At 43.0% G+C, this 20391-nt stretch overlaps 1 protein-coding gene across 9 annotated transcripts in view; it reads right to left on the bottom strand.

Annotated features, from left to right (window-relative positions):
- Positions 1-20391, bottom strand: part of BCAS3 (BCAS3 microtubule associated cell migration factor) — a 469548-nt gene that overhangs the window by 401195 nt on the left and 47962 nt on the right. For all 9 annotated transcript variants that reach the window (XM_084803266.1, XM_084803265.1, XM_084803270.1 and 6 more), the window contains exon 7: positions 9915-9987. In XM_084803266.1, coding sequence (XP_084659392.1) covers positions 9915-9987 — 73 coding nt within the window. The remainder of the gene's footprint in view (positions 1-9914; positions 9988-20391) is intronic.

Raw genomic sequence — 20391 nt, 5'->3', positions numbered from 1 at the left:
TCTCTGTCTATCTCTCCATTTGAAACCCCTTACTGTGTGCCGCACCTGACACACACCAGACTGTAGTGAGAGCTTGAACACACTGCCTCACTCCATCCTCACAGGAAACCAGCATGGCAGCACAGGGTGCCATGAAGAATTCTGAGACCAAGAACTGTCACATATCTGGTTCTTCATCTACATCTTTTCTCCAACACCATCATTGTTTCTATTATTTCTATACTTTCAACCATGGGTTTCCAGAGCATGGGGACTAGAAAACACCCACTACAGAAAACAAGAAACAAGAAGAAATGAAAACAAGATGTCATTACATGCAGGTTTCCTTCAAAGACATCTTTATTTAAATCTGAGTTCAGTTCCTAGGATCTTAAAAAAAAAATGTAGTGGCTCAAATCTGTAATGCCAGCACTCCTACAGTGATATAGGGGCAGACACAGAATTATCCGGAAGCTTGCTGTCCAGTGTCACACAGGTCACAACAGGGCAGAAATAAGAAAAACCTTTTTCAAGGGAAGGTAATGTGAAAACAGATCCCAAAAGGTGTCATTTGACTTCCACACATGCACTGGGGCACCCACTCACGTGTACATGCACATACATACACAACCAGTTCGTTGGTAGGTAGGTAGGTAACAGGGCACACCTTAAATCCCAGCATGCAGGAGGCAGAAGCAGGAGAATCTCTAAATGCAAGCCCAATCTGATCTACACAGCAAGTTCCAGAACAACCAGGGCTACATGTGAGAGCTTTTCTTTAAAAAAGAAAGAGAAGGAAGAGGTCCTCCTTCAATACCATAAGATAAAAAACTGAAATATATCAGTAACAACGTAATTACATGTAGATTTACAGTGACAAGAATCCTTACCTTTAGAATGTCACTAAATGAAGACACATTAAATAGAAAATGAAATTACTGTCCATGAGAATTGTAAGTTAATTGTACTCAACTCATAATTTCTGAGATAAAAATATAGATGCATACCAAAAATGATATTGTATCCTAAATATAAATCAAAAAGGAAATATAAACTTTACTTAAAGTTAGGCATGGTGGCATACAACTGTAATCCCAGAAAACTAAGGAAGCTATGAGTTGGCCATGAGTTTAAAACCACCTGGGCTGGTTAGAACAACATGTCAGGGCCATGCCTCAAAACGAAATAGATAATAAAACTTGGCTCTATTTCCCATTTTCAATCTAAGCACTCAGGAGACAGAGGCGGGTAGGTCTCTGTAAGTTTGAGGTCAGCCTGGTCTACACAGAGACTCTAGGCCAGCTAGGGATACATAGTGAGATCTTGTCTTTTCAAAAAAGATAAGAGGGGCTGGAGAGATGGCTCAGAGGTCCAGAGCACTGGCTGTTCTATCAAAGGTCCTGAGTCAATTCTCAGCAACCATATGGTGGCTCACAGCCGTCTATAATGAGATCTGATGCCCTCTTCTGGCAAGCAAGCACACATGTGGGCAGAATACTGTACAAATAAATAAATCTTTTTTTTTTCATTAAAAAAAAAAAGAAGAGAAAAGGGGGGGTGGGAGGGGAGAGGAGGGGAGAGGAGGTAAAGGAAGAAAGGAAAGAAGGCAGGCAGGCAGGCAGGCAGTCCTATTTGGAACACACCCTGATTGTTGTTAGCTGAAAAGGGAGTGCCGGGGATTCATTTTGTGAAGCAGGTAAATCATGTGCTCCATTGTTGAGACATTCTATTTAAGAATCACAGGAGTTTGCTAAGATTTTGATTACCCGTCATCAGAGAGGCTTCCTCCAACAGCTGACGTGAGAAGAGGCAAAGACCTACAGTCCAACACAAAGCAGAGCAAGCTCCTAACAGGCTCCTCCCCTTGGAGCTCAGGGAACCCCATGGAAGGGGGTGGGGGGAGAACTGTAGGAGCCAGAGGGGCCAAGGACACCAGAAGAACACAACTCTCACAGAATCAAGTAAGCAGGGCTCATAGAGCTCAGAGACTGACCAGCAACAGCAAAGCCTGCATGGGTCTGAGCTGGGTCCTCTGCATATGTCATGGTTGTTAGCTTGGTGCCTTCATGGGACTTGTAACAGTGGAGGTTTTCTTCCTTACTAGCTTGCCTCACCCCAGGGTCTGTACACGAGGATCTGTATCTTGGTAAGCCTTGTTCAGTTGATGCCCCTGGGGACCCTGATTTTTTCTGAAGAGAAATGGAGAAGTGAATCTGGGGGAGATGGGAGGTGCGGGCGGGGGACTGAGAGGCGTGGAGGGAGGGAAAACTGCAGGTGGAATGTATTATATGTGAACAATACTTTTTGTTGTTGTTGTTCAGTTTTCCGGGGTTTTTCTGTGTAGTCTTAGCTGTCCTGGAATTTGCTCTGCACACCAGGCTGGCCACAAACTCAAGAGATCCACCTGCTTCTGCTGGGATCAAAGGCGTGCACCGCCACCCAGTGAGGCCGATAAATTTTTAAAAAAGATTTTGATTGACCTCTGATTCCAAGATCATCACACACACACACACACACACACACACACACACACACACACACACACACACACACACCCCAATGCATAAAGGTACACTGAACACATGCCCTCACAAAGAATTTCCCACGTGAAATCAGCCCAGTATAATGTGCCATTGGTTTCATTATCACTGAATGTAACGGAAATACTTTGTGTTTCTCAAATACCATTGACTGCCTCAAGACAATCTTCTAGATCCCACAAACAACCCCATGAAGTCAGCTCTATCATTAATTTACTTCCTGGCCTAGGTGCATTTTCAATCCTGCATAACAGTCACTTTTGTTTAGGCCTGCTTTCCTTCTTCTTCTTCTTCTTCTTCTTCTTCTTCTTCTTCTTCTTCTTCTTCTTCTTCTTCTTCTTCTTCTTTTCTTTTCTCTCTCTCTCTCTCTCTCTCATTTTTGATTTTTCAAGACAGGGTTTCTCTGTGTAGCCTTGGCTGTCCAGGACTTGCTCTGTAGATTGTAGCCTGGCCTACACAGCAGCAAACTGGAGACCCTAGGTCTCAAACAGGTGGGACACAATGACTGAAACTGGAAAGTGCCCTCTGATCTTCATGCACACTTGTACAGACACACACAACACACACACACACACACACACACACACACACACATTATTGTTCTAAGAACAGTACTGCATACACCTTTATTAAACCTATGCCAGTTTCATTGAAAATGTTTACAGATGTAAGTGTGAAGCCCTGCCGTGAATTTTCTTTCTCTCTCCTGAGAGACCTCTCATTTTGCATTCTTTGTTTGGGGACAGGGTCTCACTACTTTGCATGTATACATCTTATCCCCTAGTTGACCTCTCAACTTGACAATGCAGGCTGGGCATGGGCTGGCAGAGGAATGGGAGTGTGGACACCCACACCGCCTCCCCACTGGTGACTGCAGGAAGGTGAGTCCCCTGAGGCCACAGGGCGCTCTCCATGCAGCACAAGCCGGTTCTAGTTCCCCTCCACTGAGAAAACAACAGCCTTCAGCTCCATACATTTGATTTTAGTTAAACCCCTCTGAAATTGCCCACTGTGACTGTTTTATCTGATCCAGGAAAGTCTAAGAAAGCACAGACTCTCAGGAATGTATATTATCATATTAGAGCAAGTGAAACAGACCTTTAAAAATAAAGTCAGGGCCGGGGAGATGGCTTAGCAGTCGGAGTACTAGCTGCTCTTTCTAGAGGAACAAGTCAGTTTCTGGAACCACATGGAGGCTCACACTCATCCATAACTCCAGATCCATGGGATCCAATCCTTTCCTGACCTCCAGTTACCAGAGATGTGTGAGGTGCAAGCATATACACACAGGCAAAAAGTAAGTAACAGAGCAAATATTCCTGCTCTGTGCTCACTAGCAGTCTGGTAAGACACTGGAGGGCTTACAGGTGCTTGTAGTTTATTTTTTTTTATTCTTATGTACATTGATGTTTTGTCTAGATTTACGTCTATGTGAGGATGTTGGATCCTGGAGTTACAGACAGTTGTGAGCTGCCATGTGTGTGCCAAGGATTGAACCCAGGTCCTGAGGAAGAGCAGTTATTGCTCTTATCCGTTGAGCCATCCATCTATCTACCAGCCCTTATACTTTTAACATATTTCTTGTAGCAGCAATGTAGTATATAACAGTACATTGTCAGTTCACACAGTGTTAAGCAAACCTATGGGTACATATAATATCCTGGCTCTCCGCCTATATAATAACCTGGCTATCCACCTATATAATATCCTTGCTCTCCCTCTTACCCTTACATAAAAACTAGAAATTTTTCTTTAGGGAACTTTGGTCATGATAAATGTTGTATTATAATTTATGCTAATTTCTCTTATTTATTACTATAACAAACTTTTCCAGATATATAAGGAAAATCCAAAGCAATCTGGGAAAGTAGTAGCAATGGCATCTTATTTTATCAAGATCTCCTGACATCCATAGTTAGATTGACAGGGATCACATCTCATGCAAGATGACTTAAGGGTGAAAGGCTACACCATGCTAGAAGTGTTTCACACTCGGTATTCATGAAACCTTTTAATATTGGCATAGACTTTACCATTTAATCATCTCTAATCTAAAATCAGAAGTTGATTTATTTAATTATTAATTTATTAATGTAGAAGTCTTTTGTTTGCTGTTGTTTATACTGCTAGAGATCAAATCTACGGCTTTGCATATACTATACGACATTCTACAGCAAAGCTATGAGCCCAAAACAAAAATCCCAAAAATTTAAGCATCATATCGGTTCTTTTATACTAAAATCTAGTTTCCTTTGGGTTTCGTTTTTTGGAGTACTCTGGTTTTGTCGTTTTTGTGACCCCTTTTCCTATTCCTTCTCCAGACACACACATTCCTACCTCCCCACCCGCCACCTCCTGCTCAAGTGCAGGGCAGGACCCAGAACCCTGCACTTAAGCAAGCTTCCACTGAGCCAAATCCCCAACTTCTCCACCCAGTACTAAAATCTAGAAGGCCTCAAATCAAATGTCACCTATGGAAAGAAAAATATTTATAAATTAGAAAGGAAGACAAAGTCTCTTGGGAGCTGAGTTTTTCACACGCACGCACACACGCACGCACACACCCCTTCCTCCAGAGCTTTCACATGCCCATAAACATTTGCAAAGCAAGAGCCTCCCACTCTCGGGCCCGGCCCTGAGCTCAGTCACCTCAGCTCCCAAGAAGCCTGTCTGCACGGCTTTGAGCATGGTGCTGGGATACTCTTGTGAGTTTATTATTTATAAATCCTTTCTGAGATTTGTTCAGCTATTGCTGTTTTCCTTTAAAATTTTAAATGCAGTTCATTTATTTTTAGAATATATTTTTTTCTAAAAGCTTTGCAAAATTTAATATCTCACAACCCTGTGCAAGTTACCCTTACTGTATACTAGACCTGGCGTTCAGTGAACTGCCTCAGTATCTAAGCAGCTTGCTGGTCAGCCAAAGAGTCAATGGAAGGTTTGCTCAAAAACTCATGAGTCAGTCAAGACTGTGCCTCTGTGAGAGTATCTGCACGTTCAGGCTGTTTCTGCTCTCCTACAGTGTTCCTAGCCTGTTTGTATGCTTCGTGTACACTTTCACGAAGCCTCTGCTAGTGCTGGCCGTAAGCTACACATGGCCAGAAGTCAGAGACTTTCATCAGTAGTGTTTCAGGGCTTGGGCCACACGTGACACTTCAAGGGAATTGTCTTCCAGCCACAGAGGAGAAGGTACTGGGAAGAACCCTTCACCAACCAACAGGGAAAGGCTTAGCCTGGGCTAGGAGAAGCTGCAGACATGAGACCCTCACAACCCCACAACTTCGTTATTGTACAAAGTCTGGCAGCTGCTCAGGCCTTAGCACAGCTTAGCCTGTTTGATGTCTCTGTTGCCTTCCACAGCAACAGTTGTACTCACCTGTGCTGCAGATAGCTGGGCTCTGATTCACACACTCTACTCATTTTTAATCCAGTTACTCTGGTTTGTGTCTACCTGCCATGCCGTGACCCTCTGCAGAAGTCACCTGCCCAAGACTTCATTCAGAAGGCCTAGCTTTGCTGCTACTTCCCAGAGGCCTTCCCCCACCTCTTGCTTTCCTTAGTTACTCTTAGTTCCTTAGTTACATTGTGCTTTGGATTTTACACAACATATAACATCCTTATATCTCTGGATAAAAGGGTTAGGTTTTCATGTTTTTTAATCCTTATTTCAGGCCTGACATACCAAGTAAACTCCCAAAGCCTATAATTTTTTAATGACAACAATAAAAAGAAGTTTACACTTCAAGAATGGAATGGTTCTCAACTGGATCTGGAGTCAACTAAACAACAAACTGCTGGGCACACCTGGGAGAGATTTTCTTAATCAGGTTATTTGCAGTGGAAAGACCCACCCAAGATGTGGGTGGCACCTTCCAGTGGCAGCTCAAATAAAAGGAGGTCAAAGAAAGAAAGACCAGCTTTGTTGTAGCTTGCTCGCCGATGCCCTCCCTGGCCTGACTATCTACCTGCTGCTGCTGGAGGGACTGCCTGTATAATGATTTCAAGCATTCTATGGCCTCCCCAGCTGTGCCCTAAGAATGGCTGAGGATAAAGAAGACTACGGCCTGGTTTGCAGACCACTCCAACTGCTATGCAGGCAATACCCAGAAGTGGACAGCGGAAGCATTTACAGCACTCATTGCTGAAAGGGCATCTTCTCAGGGAAGAACTCTGGACAGGGCCCACGGTGGTACATTTTGCTTGCTTTGGCTGGATGGTGGGGACATGGAAGACCCATCCAAGGAAAGTGGTGAGAACAATGGGGAGGAGGCTTAGAGCAAAAGATGCAAAGATACTTGTGTTCTATGTAAATTCCCATCAGAAGTTAAGTTAGCAGAGGAGGGGGTCAACAATCAAGTAGACAGGACAGCCTCTTCCCAGCCATCCTTGCCACAGCCCAGTAGTGCATGAACAAAGTGAACTATCGGTGTGGAAGTGAAGGTTATGCATGACCTCAACAACATGGATACCCATGGCCTCACCATCTATGGCCTCACCAAGGCTGCTGCACTATGGCTGAGCCCAACACAGCACCATTACTGGAGTGGCAGGCTGACTACACTGGACAACTTCCACCATGTAAAGGCAGCACCTGTCCTTAGGGAATAGACACCTACACCAATTATTGATCTGCCTTTCCAGCTGTCATGAAAGACTGTCCTCCAAGGGAGGCAGGCTCCATCTTGGGGAGTCCATCCATTCCTGCTTGCAAAAAGATCACTCAGCTGGGCTGGTTTACAGTTTATATCCCCTGAATAGAGTCGCAGGGGAGGGCATGAGACTCTCACAGGAGTAACCAGCTGCTTCCTACAGTGCACTCAGGCTGGGGGAGGAGTCAGAACAGAGGTCTAGAAAGACTAGAGCTGAGGCTTCATCTACGGGTCTGTGGGACAAACCCTCATCCTTGTAGAGTAAGTCTTTCAAGGTGTGGCCCTATGGAGGAACAGTGCTTACATCCCTGTAACCCCTGGCTCTGTAAGCCAAGCTCCCAGTCTGTCATTGGGATCCTGGAAAGAAAAAAGATGTGTGAGCCCTGGGGAAGGAATGCTTCCTCCAAAACTGTATCTCATGGAATTAAAGAATGCCTTATCCACCATCACAGAACTCCACACATCGCTACTTCATGGTGTGACAGTAGGCCCACAATCAGTTTTATCAGTTTTACCATATTCCCTACAACCCTAAAACAGCGAGCCTGAATCATAAATGGCCTTTAAAAAACCCAGTTGCCAGAGAACAATCAGAGGCTGGGTATGATGGCACTCAGGTGGTAGAGACAGGCAGACTTCTGTCAGCCTTGTCTACATATCAACTTCCAGGCTTGTGAGAACTACACAGAGACACGCTACCTTTTAAAAAACAAAATAAGGGGCTAGAAAGATGGTTCAATGGTTAGGAACACTGACTGTTCTTCAAGAGGACCCACATGGTAGCTCACATCACAACTGTCTGTAACTCCAGTTGCAGGGTACCCAACACCTTCACACAGATATGCACGAAGGCAAAACACAAATGCACATAAAATAAAAATAAATACATTACTAAAAATAAATAAAATAGCCTGGAGACACAAGGTAGGAGTCTGCAAGTGTGTCTGTGCACTTGAATCAACACTGCCATTGCTTCCTTGTAGCCGGGATTCACAGATCCAGGAATAAAGAAAAAAATGGGTATGGTACCATTCACCATTACCTCAAATTTTACTTCCTGTTCTCTCCACTTTATGCTGTACTAAAACAGAATACAGCAAACAACAGAAAGCTGTGGTTTTTCCCTGGGCTCTCTGGGTTCCTGGTAGCCTTCAGGCAACAGGACAAGGACATGTTTGGAGGGCGCCTGGCTCACACCACCACAGGGAAGCTGGGCTGGTTCTCCACACTGAAGGTAAGGGTCGGTCTCTCTGGAGCCAGGGGGTCCTTCAGAGGATCTCCTAATGGCGCCATAGCCTGTGGTTTATATCAGTGGGAGACTACAACTACAGGCATAGTTGGCCCCTCCAGGGAAGAAGCCAAACCTGTGAGGTATTTACTGCGTGTGGAGGAAATACAGACTGGGTAGTGGAGGACGTCAGGTATAAATACCAGATGGGGACATGTGACCAGTTGCAGAAATGAGGACTGGAATCTTCAAGAATGACTCTGTCTTGTTTTATTAAGAATATGTTAAACAGATGTGTTTTTATTTACTCTATCTCTTTATCATGTAATACAGCATTGATCAGTGGTTTTAAAAAATGGAAATCTATACTTATGTATTTAGCTTTCAGATAATAAAAGACCGGAGAATTCTTCAAAGTCTATTCTGGGGAAAATAATGCATTTGCAACTATATCTAGGATAGTTAGAAAGAATCATTAATTTTTAATTGTTGTCACATGGAAATCAAGCACAATGTAAGGAAATGTGATTGTGTGTCAAAGTGACAAGTGGTGAACTAGTAGTGGGTGATCTTAGCTCAAAACTTGAGTGATCTGGAATCAACTAAAAGGCATCCTCAGGCACCAGGCACACAAGTGGTGCACGGGCATACATGTAAGCCAAACACCCATACACATAAAAAAGTTTACATTTTATCTGGATATAATTACATGTTATATCATTAAAAGATGTTCCTTTTTTCAAAGCCCCCTAAGTGTGCACCTTGAGTTGGAAGCGCACAGCAGCAATGACCAGCTGCCTGCCTGACATCCATCAGATCATCTTCCTGCCAACAAGAAGCCTGCAACTGAGAGTTCCAGTGATCCCAGCGGTCATTTGAGATCACTACAGAAGAAGACCGCTTTGAAAGAATGCCAAAGCCTGAAAGAGCGTGGGTCACTAGAGCACCAAGCAAAGATGGCACGAGCCCTCAGCTGACTGTGTACAGCACAGCCACTGTACTAACCATATTCCTATCTGGTGTGTGCAGAGGGTTAAACACAGGTGACACAGGGAAGCAGCCCCTCATTCACAGTAGCCAGCACGGCCAGGACAGCATTTGCATCTCCAGCAAACTGTTTTGTGTGAGTTCAGCAAATCTGTTCCTTTAATGTGGAAAGTAGAGAGAACAGTGCTTTCTCATTGTGTCCCAAGGAATAAGAGAACCAAGCAATACCTTTAGTGTGGCCTCGGGCACAAGGCACAGCTTCAATACACTGCCAAAAACTGACATGTGGTGCTAGTGACATCATTATTGTTACCATCTGATGGCGACTTGTGGTAGAAGCGTATGTATTAGTTATTAATATGTTCAAATGCGTGGACTCAATGCTCACAATCTTTTATTTCAAGACTGCACAGTGATCTGTTATCATTGCTTTCATTTGACTCAGTATCAGCGCATACAAAGAGTGATGCAGGTAATAAATACATCACAACAAACGCTGGTGTTTTAAGGCTGCTGTTTAAATGTCCTTACCCTGAAGATCCAATGCTCTTACAAACACCAAGAAGTGGTCTTTTCTCAGCAAAGTTGTCACACTTTTGAGCACCTGTTAGAAAGCATAAAACAAAATGTTTTGAGAAACTCTTGTATATTTCCCATAATTTCAAATTACTTACAACGAGGGAGGGGAAGATAAGTGGAAAATCACTTGTCTACCAAGTACAGAGCGAGGTGCACATGTTTGTGTATACACATAAATATGTATGCGCACAACGGAAACTTACTTGGAATAACATATTTAATCTACACATTTGGCTGTACAAAATAAAGGCTGAGAGAAAAACGATATTGACAGACATTTGATAAGATAACCCATGTTAATAACAGTAATGTATGGGGCTGCACTGGTGGCTCATGGGTTTTGAGTACATGTTTTCACAGAGGACCTGGCTTCAGTCCCCAGCACCACAGGGCAGCTCACAACCTTCTGTACCTCTAGTTCCAAGGAAGGTGACTTACCATCTAGCCTGCTCAGGCACCAGGCATGCAGAGGATTCACATACTCATAATTAAAAGCAAGCCTCTTTAAAAATAAAACTAAAATAATAGCAATGCCCTACATCCAAATGACATGGGAAGATATTCAGCTACACAATTAAGAGAAGTTCCTATAAACTGTATTGATGGTGCAAGGAGGCTGTGCTGCTGGTGGTGTTAATGCAGACAGCAGGTGTGAGGTCGCTCTGGCCTTCTCCATACTCCCTGAAAGAGGTCAGGAAACCCCCGCATGGCAGGCTTCGCCCCTTCAGCAGGAGAAAAGGAACCACTGGAGGTGAGAGTGAAAGATGAGCAAACCTAAGTGAACACGCTTTAATTTGATCTTAGCTCCCTTTCCACAAATGCCAACCTCACACATGACTGTCACCCTAGCCACTTCTGTCCACTGCCTGTGCCTGTCTCTCAGGCCACCCTAATCCTTGCGATCAGTCTCCAACTGCGGGAGGGCATGGGGTGGAGGAGAAACTTTTATTCCCCCATAATACCATTACTATATTTGAAGGGTTTTGGTTTTGACACAAGGTCTCTCACTGTAGAGTCCTGGCTGGCCTACAATTTTGCTTTGTAGAGACCAACCTGGCTGGCCTTGAAATCAAAGACATCCACCTGTCTCTGTCCCCTGAGTGCCACTGCACCTGGTCAAGATTTCTTTATATCAAAAATAAATAAATAAAACTAATACCTTATCTAGGATGGTCTCATAGGAAAGATATAGATAGTAATGAAACCAGATAGCTCATCAAACCATGAGCAATATTTAGACGATTTTCCTATTACTTTGGATAAAAACTTGTTTGCTAGGCAAGCCTGACAACATGAGTCTGATCCCCAGGACCAGCAAAAAGGAGAGAACATTCCCAATAGTTGTCCTCTAATCATCATTTGTACTACATGGGGCATATATGTGCTCTCGCTCTCCTGCGCGCGCGCGCGCTCTCTCTCTCTCTCTCTCTCTCTCTCTCTCTCTCTCTCTCTCTCTCTCTCTCACACACACACACACACACACACACACTCCAATATACTCTCTCACACACAAAATCATGCAAATATTATATAAAATAAATCCCTTAAAAACTTTCTACTTAAAACTTAAATTATAGTCATACAAATTGACATTTATCAAATATAAGATCCAAATTTTGATAAATTTATCAAAATTATAAACTCAAATATTACAGAATCCACAATAGCACAGCTGAAACTGTATCCTACATGTACCCTCAAGGATGAGAGACAACTTACATACTTGATTACTTTTCTGGCACTGTTTAAAATAGTGAAGGAGGAAAGAGCCAAGTGTGTGGTGAAACTTCCATTCCCCACAGCTGCTAACAAGACATGCTGAATGCAAGCACTGAGGCGGGAGCAGATAGAGTGGGGAAAGGGGGCACACACACAACGGTGAGGGCATACAGACCCACCCAGCGTCTATTCTGATGTACACACTTCCCAAGGGCACATCAAAGTCATAATCATTGTTGACAGGAGAGGCGAGGGAAATTAGAAGACAGGGGAAGTGGAAAGAAACTTCTCAATGCGGAAATAGTTTCTGCCTTCTGGTTTTCAACCCATGTGATACATAAATTTACTGTAAAATGTCTGTGTTCACATTAAACAAGAAGCCATATGCCAAGAGACAAGGTAGTACTTGCTTTAAATATGAACACGAGCAAGAAGGATGAAAACATGCATTTATTAATTTTATTCTCTCTAAAAAGTCTATGAGAGCAGTCATTAAATAAAGTTTTAAAATATGTGATAATACCAATGAGATGAGTGCTGAAGAATTAAGTATCCCTAAGTACAAGTCTGAGGCCCCAGTGGTGGGAAACACCAGTATTATAAAAGGCATACAAAGTGATTATACCAGGTACACTTGGGACTGGATGTGAAAGAACCAGCCTAAAATAAAGGGGACTGGCTTGTCACTGGCTACTTGAGAAACTCTCAGATGGTGCAAACTTTACTTCCAGACAACTTAGCTCACCCTCCCCATTCCCACCCGATTGAAAGGCAGCTCTCTAGAGAGCCCTGGACAGCACTCCAGGTGAGGTGAGGATTAAATGACAGCATTAATGCTTAATGTCGAAGCTGCCTTTCCCATGCCCAAGACTTCTCCCTCTCTGAGTTTCCCAAACACTAGTGTCAGATCGTTATCATCCATATCTCCTCTGGGGAACAGAACAGCCCCAGGAGGAAGGACTGAAAAGTACTGTCCATCAGAAGAATCCAGCAAACAAGCCGCGAGAGAAGCTGGGTCGAAGAAAGGGAAGCTTCAAAGCTGGCAGTCAGCTTGTGAGTTTGGTACGGACAATAGCACTTAGACAGCCAAAGATGCACACAAAGCCGTTTAGAAAAGTGTCTGTTTCCATGTTCTGGCTATTGTGTATAAAGCAGCTATGAACATGGTTGAGCATATGTCCCTGTTGTGTGTTAGGGCATTTTCTGGGTATATTCCAAGGAGTGGGATAGCTGGGTCTTGAGGAAGCCCTATTCCCATTTTTCTGAGAAAACGCCAGATAGCTTTCCAAAGTGGTTGTACTAGTTTGCATTCCCACCAGCAGTGAAGGAGTGTTCCTCTCTCTCCACATCCTCGCCAACATGTGGTGTCATTTGAGTTTTTGATCTTAGCCATTCTGATGGGTGTAAGATGGAATCTCAGTGTCGTTTTGATTTGCATTTCTCTGATGCCTAACGAGGATGAGCATTTCTTTAAGTGTTTCTCAGCCATTTGATATTCCTCTGTTGAGAATTCTCTGTTTAGTTCTAAGCCCCATTTTGCAATTGGGTTGTTTGGTTTTGTGGTGTTTAATTTCTTGAGTTCTTTATATATTTTGGATATTAAACCTTTGTCAGATGAAGGGTTGGTGAAGATCTTTTCCCAGTCAGTAGGCTGTCGCTTTGTTCTCTTGACAGTGTCTGCTGCCTTACAGAAGCTTCTCAATGTCCCTCAGTAGAAGAATGGACTAAGAAACTATGGTACATTTACACTATGGAGTATTACTCAGCTATTAAAAACGAGGAATTCCCGAAATTTGTGGACAAATGGATTGACCTAGAAATTATCATAATGAGTGAGTTCACCCAGAAGCAAAAAGAGACAAACGGTATATACTCACTTATATCAAAACACTAGTCCAAGGGATACGTCCCATGAAAAACCTTACTTACCAAGAAAGTGGGTCAGAGGAGAGGACATCCTATTGAGTCTTTAGGCGAGAGTAGCATGGAAGAATGGGGAAATAATAGGACCCACAGGGTCCTGGAAACCTACAAGAAGAACTTTATGACAGGCAGATCTGGGTCCTGGGGTCCTCCTCAAACTAAAGCACCAGCCAAGGAGAAATAGGCAGTAAACTTCGAACCCCTACCAAGACCTAGCCGACGAACACGATATTCTCCACTGTTGAGTGGAGAGTGAGATCTGATTCTCACGTGAACTCTGGTGCCCCTTTTCTGACCATGTCCCCTGGATGGGGAGGCCTGGTGGCACTCAGAAGAAGGATAGCAAGTTACCAAGAAGAGACTCAATAATCTTAGAGCATACATAGGGGGAAGAAGTCTCCCTCAATCACAGACATAGGGGAGGGGAGAAGGGGGGAAGTGGGAGGGAGGGAGGAATGGGAGGAAACAGGGGAAGGGCTAACAATCAAGATGTAATATGAATAAATTAATTTAAAAAAAAAAAAAAAAAAAAAAAAAAAGAAAAGTGTCTGTACAGGGAGAACACATCAAGAATTATAATATCACTGTCATTGATTTCCAGAAAACGGGAAGACATGCTGAAGCTTTCAAGAGGAGCTCTGGGGATCTGGGATGGAGCTCAAGGGGCAGAGCGCTTGTCCAGAGAATGCTCAGGCCCTAGGCTCATTGCTAGTGCTGTATGAACCAGGCCTGGTACCTCCTGGCTGTAGTCCTAGCACTCGGAAGTGCTCCAGGTCATCCTCAGCTACATAATAAAAGAGGAAAAAGAGAGAAGTGAGGAGTGAAATGAGTAGGGCAGAGTAGGGAGGGGAGAAACCCGAGAAACTTCAAGTGGTGGATATTATTTTAAAACTTGGGGAAAAAAGCACCAGAGATAAATTGAAGAAAATTTTCTAAAACACTATAAAACATGCACAAGAAATCTGCAAAGTCTAGGTTCACAGATTCAATGTGGAAGAAGCGCCAATAAGAAAAATCAGAAGCCAGGTGTCCCTCAGCACTGGGAAGGTTGAGGCAGGAGAAATACAACAAATTAAACCGTGACTCCATCTCCAAAATAAAATATGAACAAACAAGAGAGAATATTTGTTCAAGATGAAAACATTGCACAGTACTCCAAATTACGTGCTTTATGTTGTTACATAAAAATTTAAATAAAACAAATCATGTCTGTTCAGACATAATTTACAAGGGATTATTCTGCTTCTGCTACAAATCCGATTTAACAATTAATAATCTGACTTTTAAATCCAAGCATGAGTTAAAATTTAACTGATCCAAAGCCTACACTATTTCTGTACAAAATTAATTACAATTGAATTCCATCTACACAGAGCCAATCCTTCACTCCTTCAACACACGTCCTACTTCCTGCTCTTTCCAGTTTGCACCTGTTCTGCACAGACCAATCTTGTTTCAAGGGAAGTAATATCAAGCTTTGAAAGTGCACTGCCGGCAAGGCGGGCTTGATGGTTTCACTCTTCTCAGGATGCCACTGAACAGCAACTGGAATCTATCAGTTTAGCAGGTTTAGCACAGCACACGCCCTAAGATTTATGGACAGTCAGAAGCCAGGTTTGTAAGGCACACAAGAGAAGCCTAGTCTGCCCACACTGTGACCACCACAGAAGTCAGTGACCGGACCACAAGAAACAAGTATCCCCAAAGTCTTTCATTGCATTTGAGGAAAACCCCTTTACAAACTAGGCCCCCCCAAAAAAGCTGCAATTTCAGAGTTTGAACCCTCATTTAAACACTTTCTTAAACTGCAAGTGTATAAGTTCTACACACTCATAAGCAGAGCAGTGTTCAGTTCACTTGGTTTGTTGGTTTTAATGGTATAAATAGCAGCCTGTATTCTTCCACAGGCCTAATGGAGTCACCGCCCTCCAGTAATGTAATCCTCCAAATTGGAGCGGATTAACTTTTTATATATAAAATGTGTGTGTGTGTGTGTGTGTGCACAATAGAGAGAATGATGTTGCACACACCTGCTCCACAGCACTTGACAGAATGCACCGCAATGATTGAAATGAAATGCGGCTCACCAAATCCATCAAATACAAAAACTACTGCAATCCTGTTGCAAAGTCCTTTTGTTAAACTCCTTTTATTCTAAATCCTTTTAATTCTGTCCTATAACACTAAAACATTTATAAAAAGCTTAAAATCCTAATAAATCACACAATTAAAGTAATGAAAATGGACCTGCACACCAAGTCACCAACTCCTCCATCACTCAACAAAATTCAAAACAGTTTGCTTGTCAGAAAACATTAACTAATATCCCCCATCACGAACACCATTGTAAACTCATTTAAACCAAAGAGCTTAAGCTCATAAATCAGCCTTGAGATTTCAAGATATCAACTAGAAACAGCTTCTACCTTAGTCCAAAAGCAGATCCAGAGGCAAATAAAACCCCGACTGGTGATGAAATATTGCGCCTCTCCCTTTTGATGTTGAAGATGATGCCCTACATAGAAAGACTTTACACAACAGTATGTCCTCGCTAATAAATTTTCGCTGTGAAAACCTTTTCCAGAAGGATTTCTTTGAACAACTAAATTCATTTAAACCATTCAGCTAAACTTCCCCATCTCCCGCCACCCCCACCCACCGCCACCTCTCTTGGAACAGGCCTCTCGTGTTGCCACAGCTGTCTTCAACCTCCACAGCTAGCTGACAATGACGCTGGAATATGGAACCTCTTCCGCTCACTGCCCACATGCTGAGGTGACTTTTTTGGGGGTGGGGGATGGGGTAACTAAAATCATTTTCTCTATATCAGTGGCACCAAGTTGTCCTTGAGGTATTTTACTTAAGGAGCCCTTCAATGTGAGCTCCTAAGACATAGGCAAGATGTGCAATCTCAGATGATTCTACTGTGAAGAAATTTTTATGTCAGTTTGTAGGCTGTCAGGATTTTTGCATAGTACAACTTCTATTTTCTTAGGAGATTTTCCGTAAATAATCTTCACCATAAATTGGATAATTCTCTTGTGTCTTTTTCTTATCTAAACAGGAAATGTGAGCGAGCAACTTCTTTTTAAACAGAAAAGAGAGGGGGATGGAACATGGATCCAGAGGCTTCATGGACCTGGACCAAGCACAAGGGAGACGGGACAAAAATCTCATTGCCTTAAACTATTTCCCCTAAATATGCTTACAAAGCTCACCCTGGCATTCATTTGCCCCCATACATGTTAGCCTCCCAGTGAACTCAAAAACTGCACTAAAGCAGATGCAGATTTCTTTCTTCTGAGTCTAGGGGCTGAAGTCAAGGGTCTCATGTGATGCTACTCATATGTCCCGAGGCATCACTCTAACCTAAGACGTCATCTTTTTCAGCACTTAGCATGTAAGTGTCCTTTAACCCATTGAAGTACCTTGTATTTCACACTGACAACCAAACCTTCTTTCACAGATGTTCAAAGCCACCAAAATCTTCCACTGTTGGACCTGACTGATCATGAGAGAAGGTTAAACAGTGTCGCTCACTGTACAGCTAAATGCCACATCTGACTATGAAGGGAACACAACTCTTGCCTCTGACTCACCAGGGGAAACAGGGAGAAATGAGGAGAGAAGAAGAGAAAAGTGTATGTCAACTATTCTGCTACAGCTAAAAGCAAATTACTGTCAAAGGCTAATTAGCTCATTCTTTATTGCTATTAAATAAAGGAATGTGTCACAGAGGGTCGCCACGACTGCTGAAAGGGGACACACTGACAGAGGTCACAGTCCCATCTGCTCCTGCCATGACCACCGTGCCAGGACGCCTATCCACACTGCTCACTCTGCAGCACCCTGGGCTTCCTCAGCTCTCCTGCGTCACAGCACAGCACCTGGCATTCTCTGCTGAATACTCCCACTTACATGTTATACATCTTGGCCAGAACACCTCCATCAGAAAGGTCTCTCTGTCCACCACTGTCTGTTCACACTCTATCTCTGTACCCTGATACCTTTCTTCATGGCCCCTCCCTGCCGCCCACACTGCACATGTTATATTGTTGATTCGCTTATCTGTCTGCTCAGCACACCCATGCCCTGACTCCGTGACACTAAGACCTGTAAGTCAATGGTCACAATAGCTATATTCACACCAAAAACATGTTCATCTATCAGAATTCATACTAACGCCAAGCACTTGGAAAGGCAGTGAAATAGAAATGGCTCCTGTTCCCCACCCTCAAAACAAGCTTGAAATACCACACACAAAGTTGCGTGATACAAATTACAGTTATAGTAATCAAGTAAGACACACCATCAAGTTGGGGTAAGAACTGGGACGCTAACAGCAGATGACCAAGAACAAAGGCTAAGACACCTGAAACTAGCAAGAGACTCAGTAGTACAGGCAGGTTATGAAGTGGACAGAGCATCAGTGAGTCACCAAACATGGCGTGAGGGGAATGTGATTTACCATATGCACTATGAAAAACACCAACTGTGAGGAAATGCCTGCAGATGACACTGCTGGCACAGAACCACTGCTCCAAACAGACAGGAACTGGGGTCTGGGATGTAATGCTCAGTTGGCAGGCTTGGTGTTCTGTTTTTGTTTTTGTTTTTGTTTTTGTTTTTTCTGGGTTTTGGAAGTAAATCTTCTGGCGACTACACACAGTCTTACACATACTAACCACACCTGTACCACAAGGCTAAGCCCCTAGAATCAATACTTTAAGGCAACAATAAAAATAGAAGCTATTTTTAATTGGGCGAAAGACCTGGAAAGGCCATGCCTTTGACCCCCACACTTAGGAAACCAGGGAAGAGGGGACTGAGGCCAGCCAAGGCTATATGGCAAGATCCTGCTTCATGGCACAGATCACTGTGGAATAGCCAGGTACAACAGTAAGAGTGGCTGCTTGTACAAGCAGGAGGACCAGGGACCACATGAAAGATAAGACCACATGGCTGTGTCTGCAGGTAATGCCAGTATTTGCAGGGTGAGGTGGATCCTGGGAACTCACTAACCAGCTGGCCTGTAAAAACTCCCAGCTTCTGGTGCAGTGAGGAACCATGTTTTACAAGAATAAGCTAGAAAATGACAGAGAAAGACTCACAACAACCTTCTCTCACCACCATGCAAGCACACACTAGCATGCCAATGTGCAATCACAACACACACACATGTTAAAATTAAAGTTTTTAGATGGTACAACACAGCTGAGTCTCAAAAGCATGACACAGTTTAGACAAGCATGATGTGTGTGCTTGCAATCCTATAACCTGAAAAACTTAAGCTGGAGGATCAAATAGGAAGAGGAAAAATAAAGGGAGGCGGCACAGGAGATAAAGGAAGCAGAGGTGGAAAAGAGTGTGGAAAGAAAAGTAGAAGAAAGAAGGAGAGGGGAGCTGGAGAGATGGCTCAGAGGTTAAGAGCACTGACTGTTCTTCCAAAGGTCCTGAGTTCAATTCCCAGCAGCCACATGGTGGCTCACAACCATCTATAATGAGATATGATGCCCTCTTCCGGCCTGCAGCTATACATGCAGGCAGAGCACTGTATACATAATAATAAATAAATCTTTTTAAAAAAAAAAAAAAGAAAGGAGGATATCAGAACTTTATTCCTAAAATGAGACTCTAGCAGAGTGCTTAACTAGATCCTGGATCCAATATACAGTACTATTAAAAAAATAGAAACCCACTCCTGTTAACGACCAAATAATAGTCCACTGTACAGATATACCACAAGCTACCAGTTGGTACGTATCTGGATTATTTCCATATTTGTATATTATTTCAATGAAGTTCATACATATATCCTTTTTTCTTTTTTTTTTTTGTTTTGTTTTGGTTTTTGGGGACAGGGTTTCTCTATGTTATCTTGGCTGTCCTGGACTCACTTTGTAGACCAGGCTGGCTTCAATCTGCCTGCCTCTGCCTCCTGAGTGCTGGGATTAAAGGCATACACCACCACGCCTGGCTTCACATATATTCTTGAATAGACATATATTTTCATTCTTATAGGGACATTATATTTCATATCTTGGCTGTATACCTAAGCACAGAATTGATGGGTTTATGTGGTAACTCTATATATAACATTTTAAGGAACTTTAAACTAGTTTTCAACATAACTACACTAATGATACATTCCCAGGCACCATGATTGAAGGTTCCGATGTTTCCACATCCTTCCCACATTTGTTTTATCCTGCTGTGTACTGTAACTGTCCTAGGGCACACAGAGCTGACAGTGGGCCTTTCTACAGTCATGGGCAGGCCCTGTATGGTTCAATGCAGTGACAGTGACATAGCTGCATTGACTTGATTGCCCATCAAACAATATTCCTAAAACTCACTAATCTTAATGTAAATACATTTTTTTCAATAAAGGTAAATTATACTTACTTTATACTAGCTAGTACTTAGCAAATGTTGAGTTTTAGGAATATGTCGCAATAAACAAATACAGAGTTTTAACACCAAAGGTTTGTCCATTTGCCAAGACTCCCTCTCCAGTGAGAGCACTTAACCCGTGAGGTCCTGTGTGTTTGGGTCACTATCACTGTGCTCACAGCAATTCAGCAGCTGCTCACTATACCTGTTCTCCTAACCCTGGACTGAGACACCCAATGCACTGTTGTGAGATTATTTCAGTTCATGAAAACACCAGTCAACATCCCTTTTAATAAAAGTAAACAAAATTCACTGCTGTACTTGTGACATTTATGACCAAAGCTTAAAGCTTAAGTGCAGCAATGGAGGACAATGGTTTTCTGTGTTTGTTGTT

Source organism: Acomys minous (assembly GCF_964271855.1).
Source record: "Acomys minous genome assembly, chromosome: 12".
In the NCBI taxonomy this organism is placed as follows: domain Eukaryota; kingdom Metazoa; phylum Chordata; class Mammalia; order Rodentia; family Muridae; genus Acomys; species Acomys minous.
Note: the sequence above shows the minus strand (reverse complement) of the source record. Positions and strands in the feature narration are given on the sequence as shown.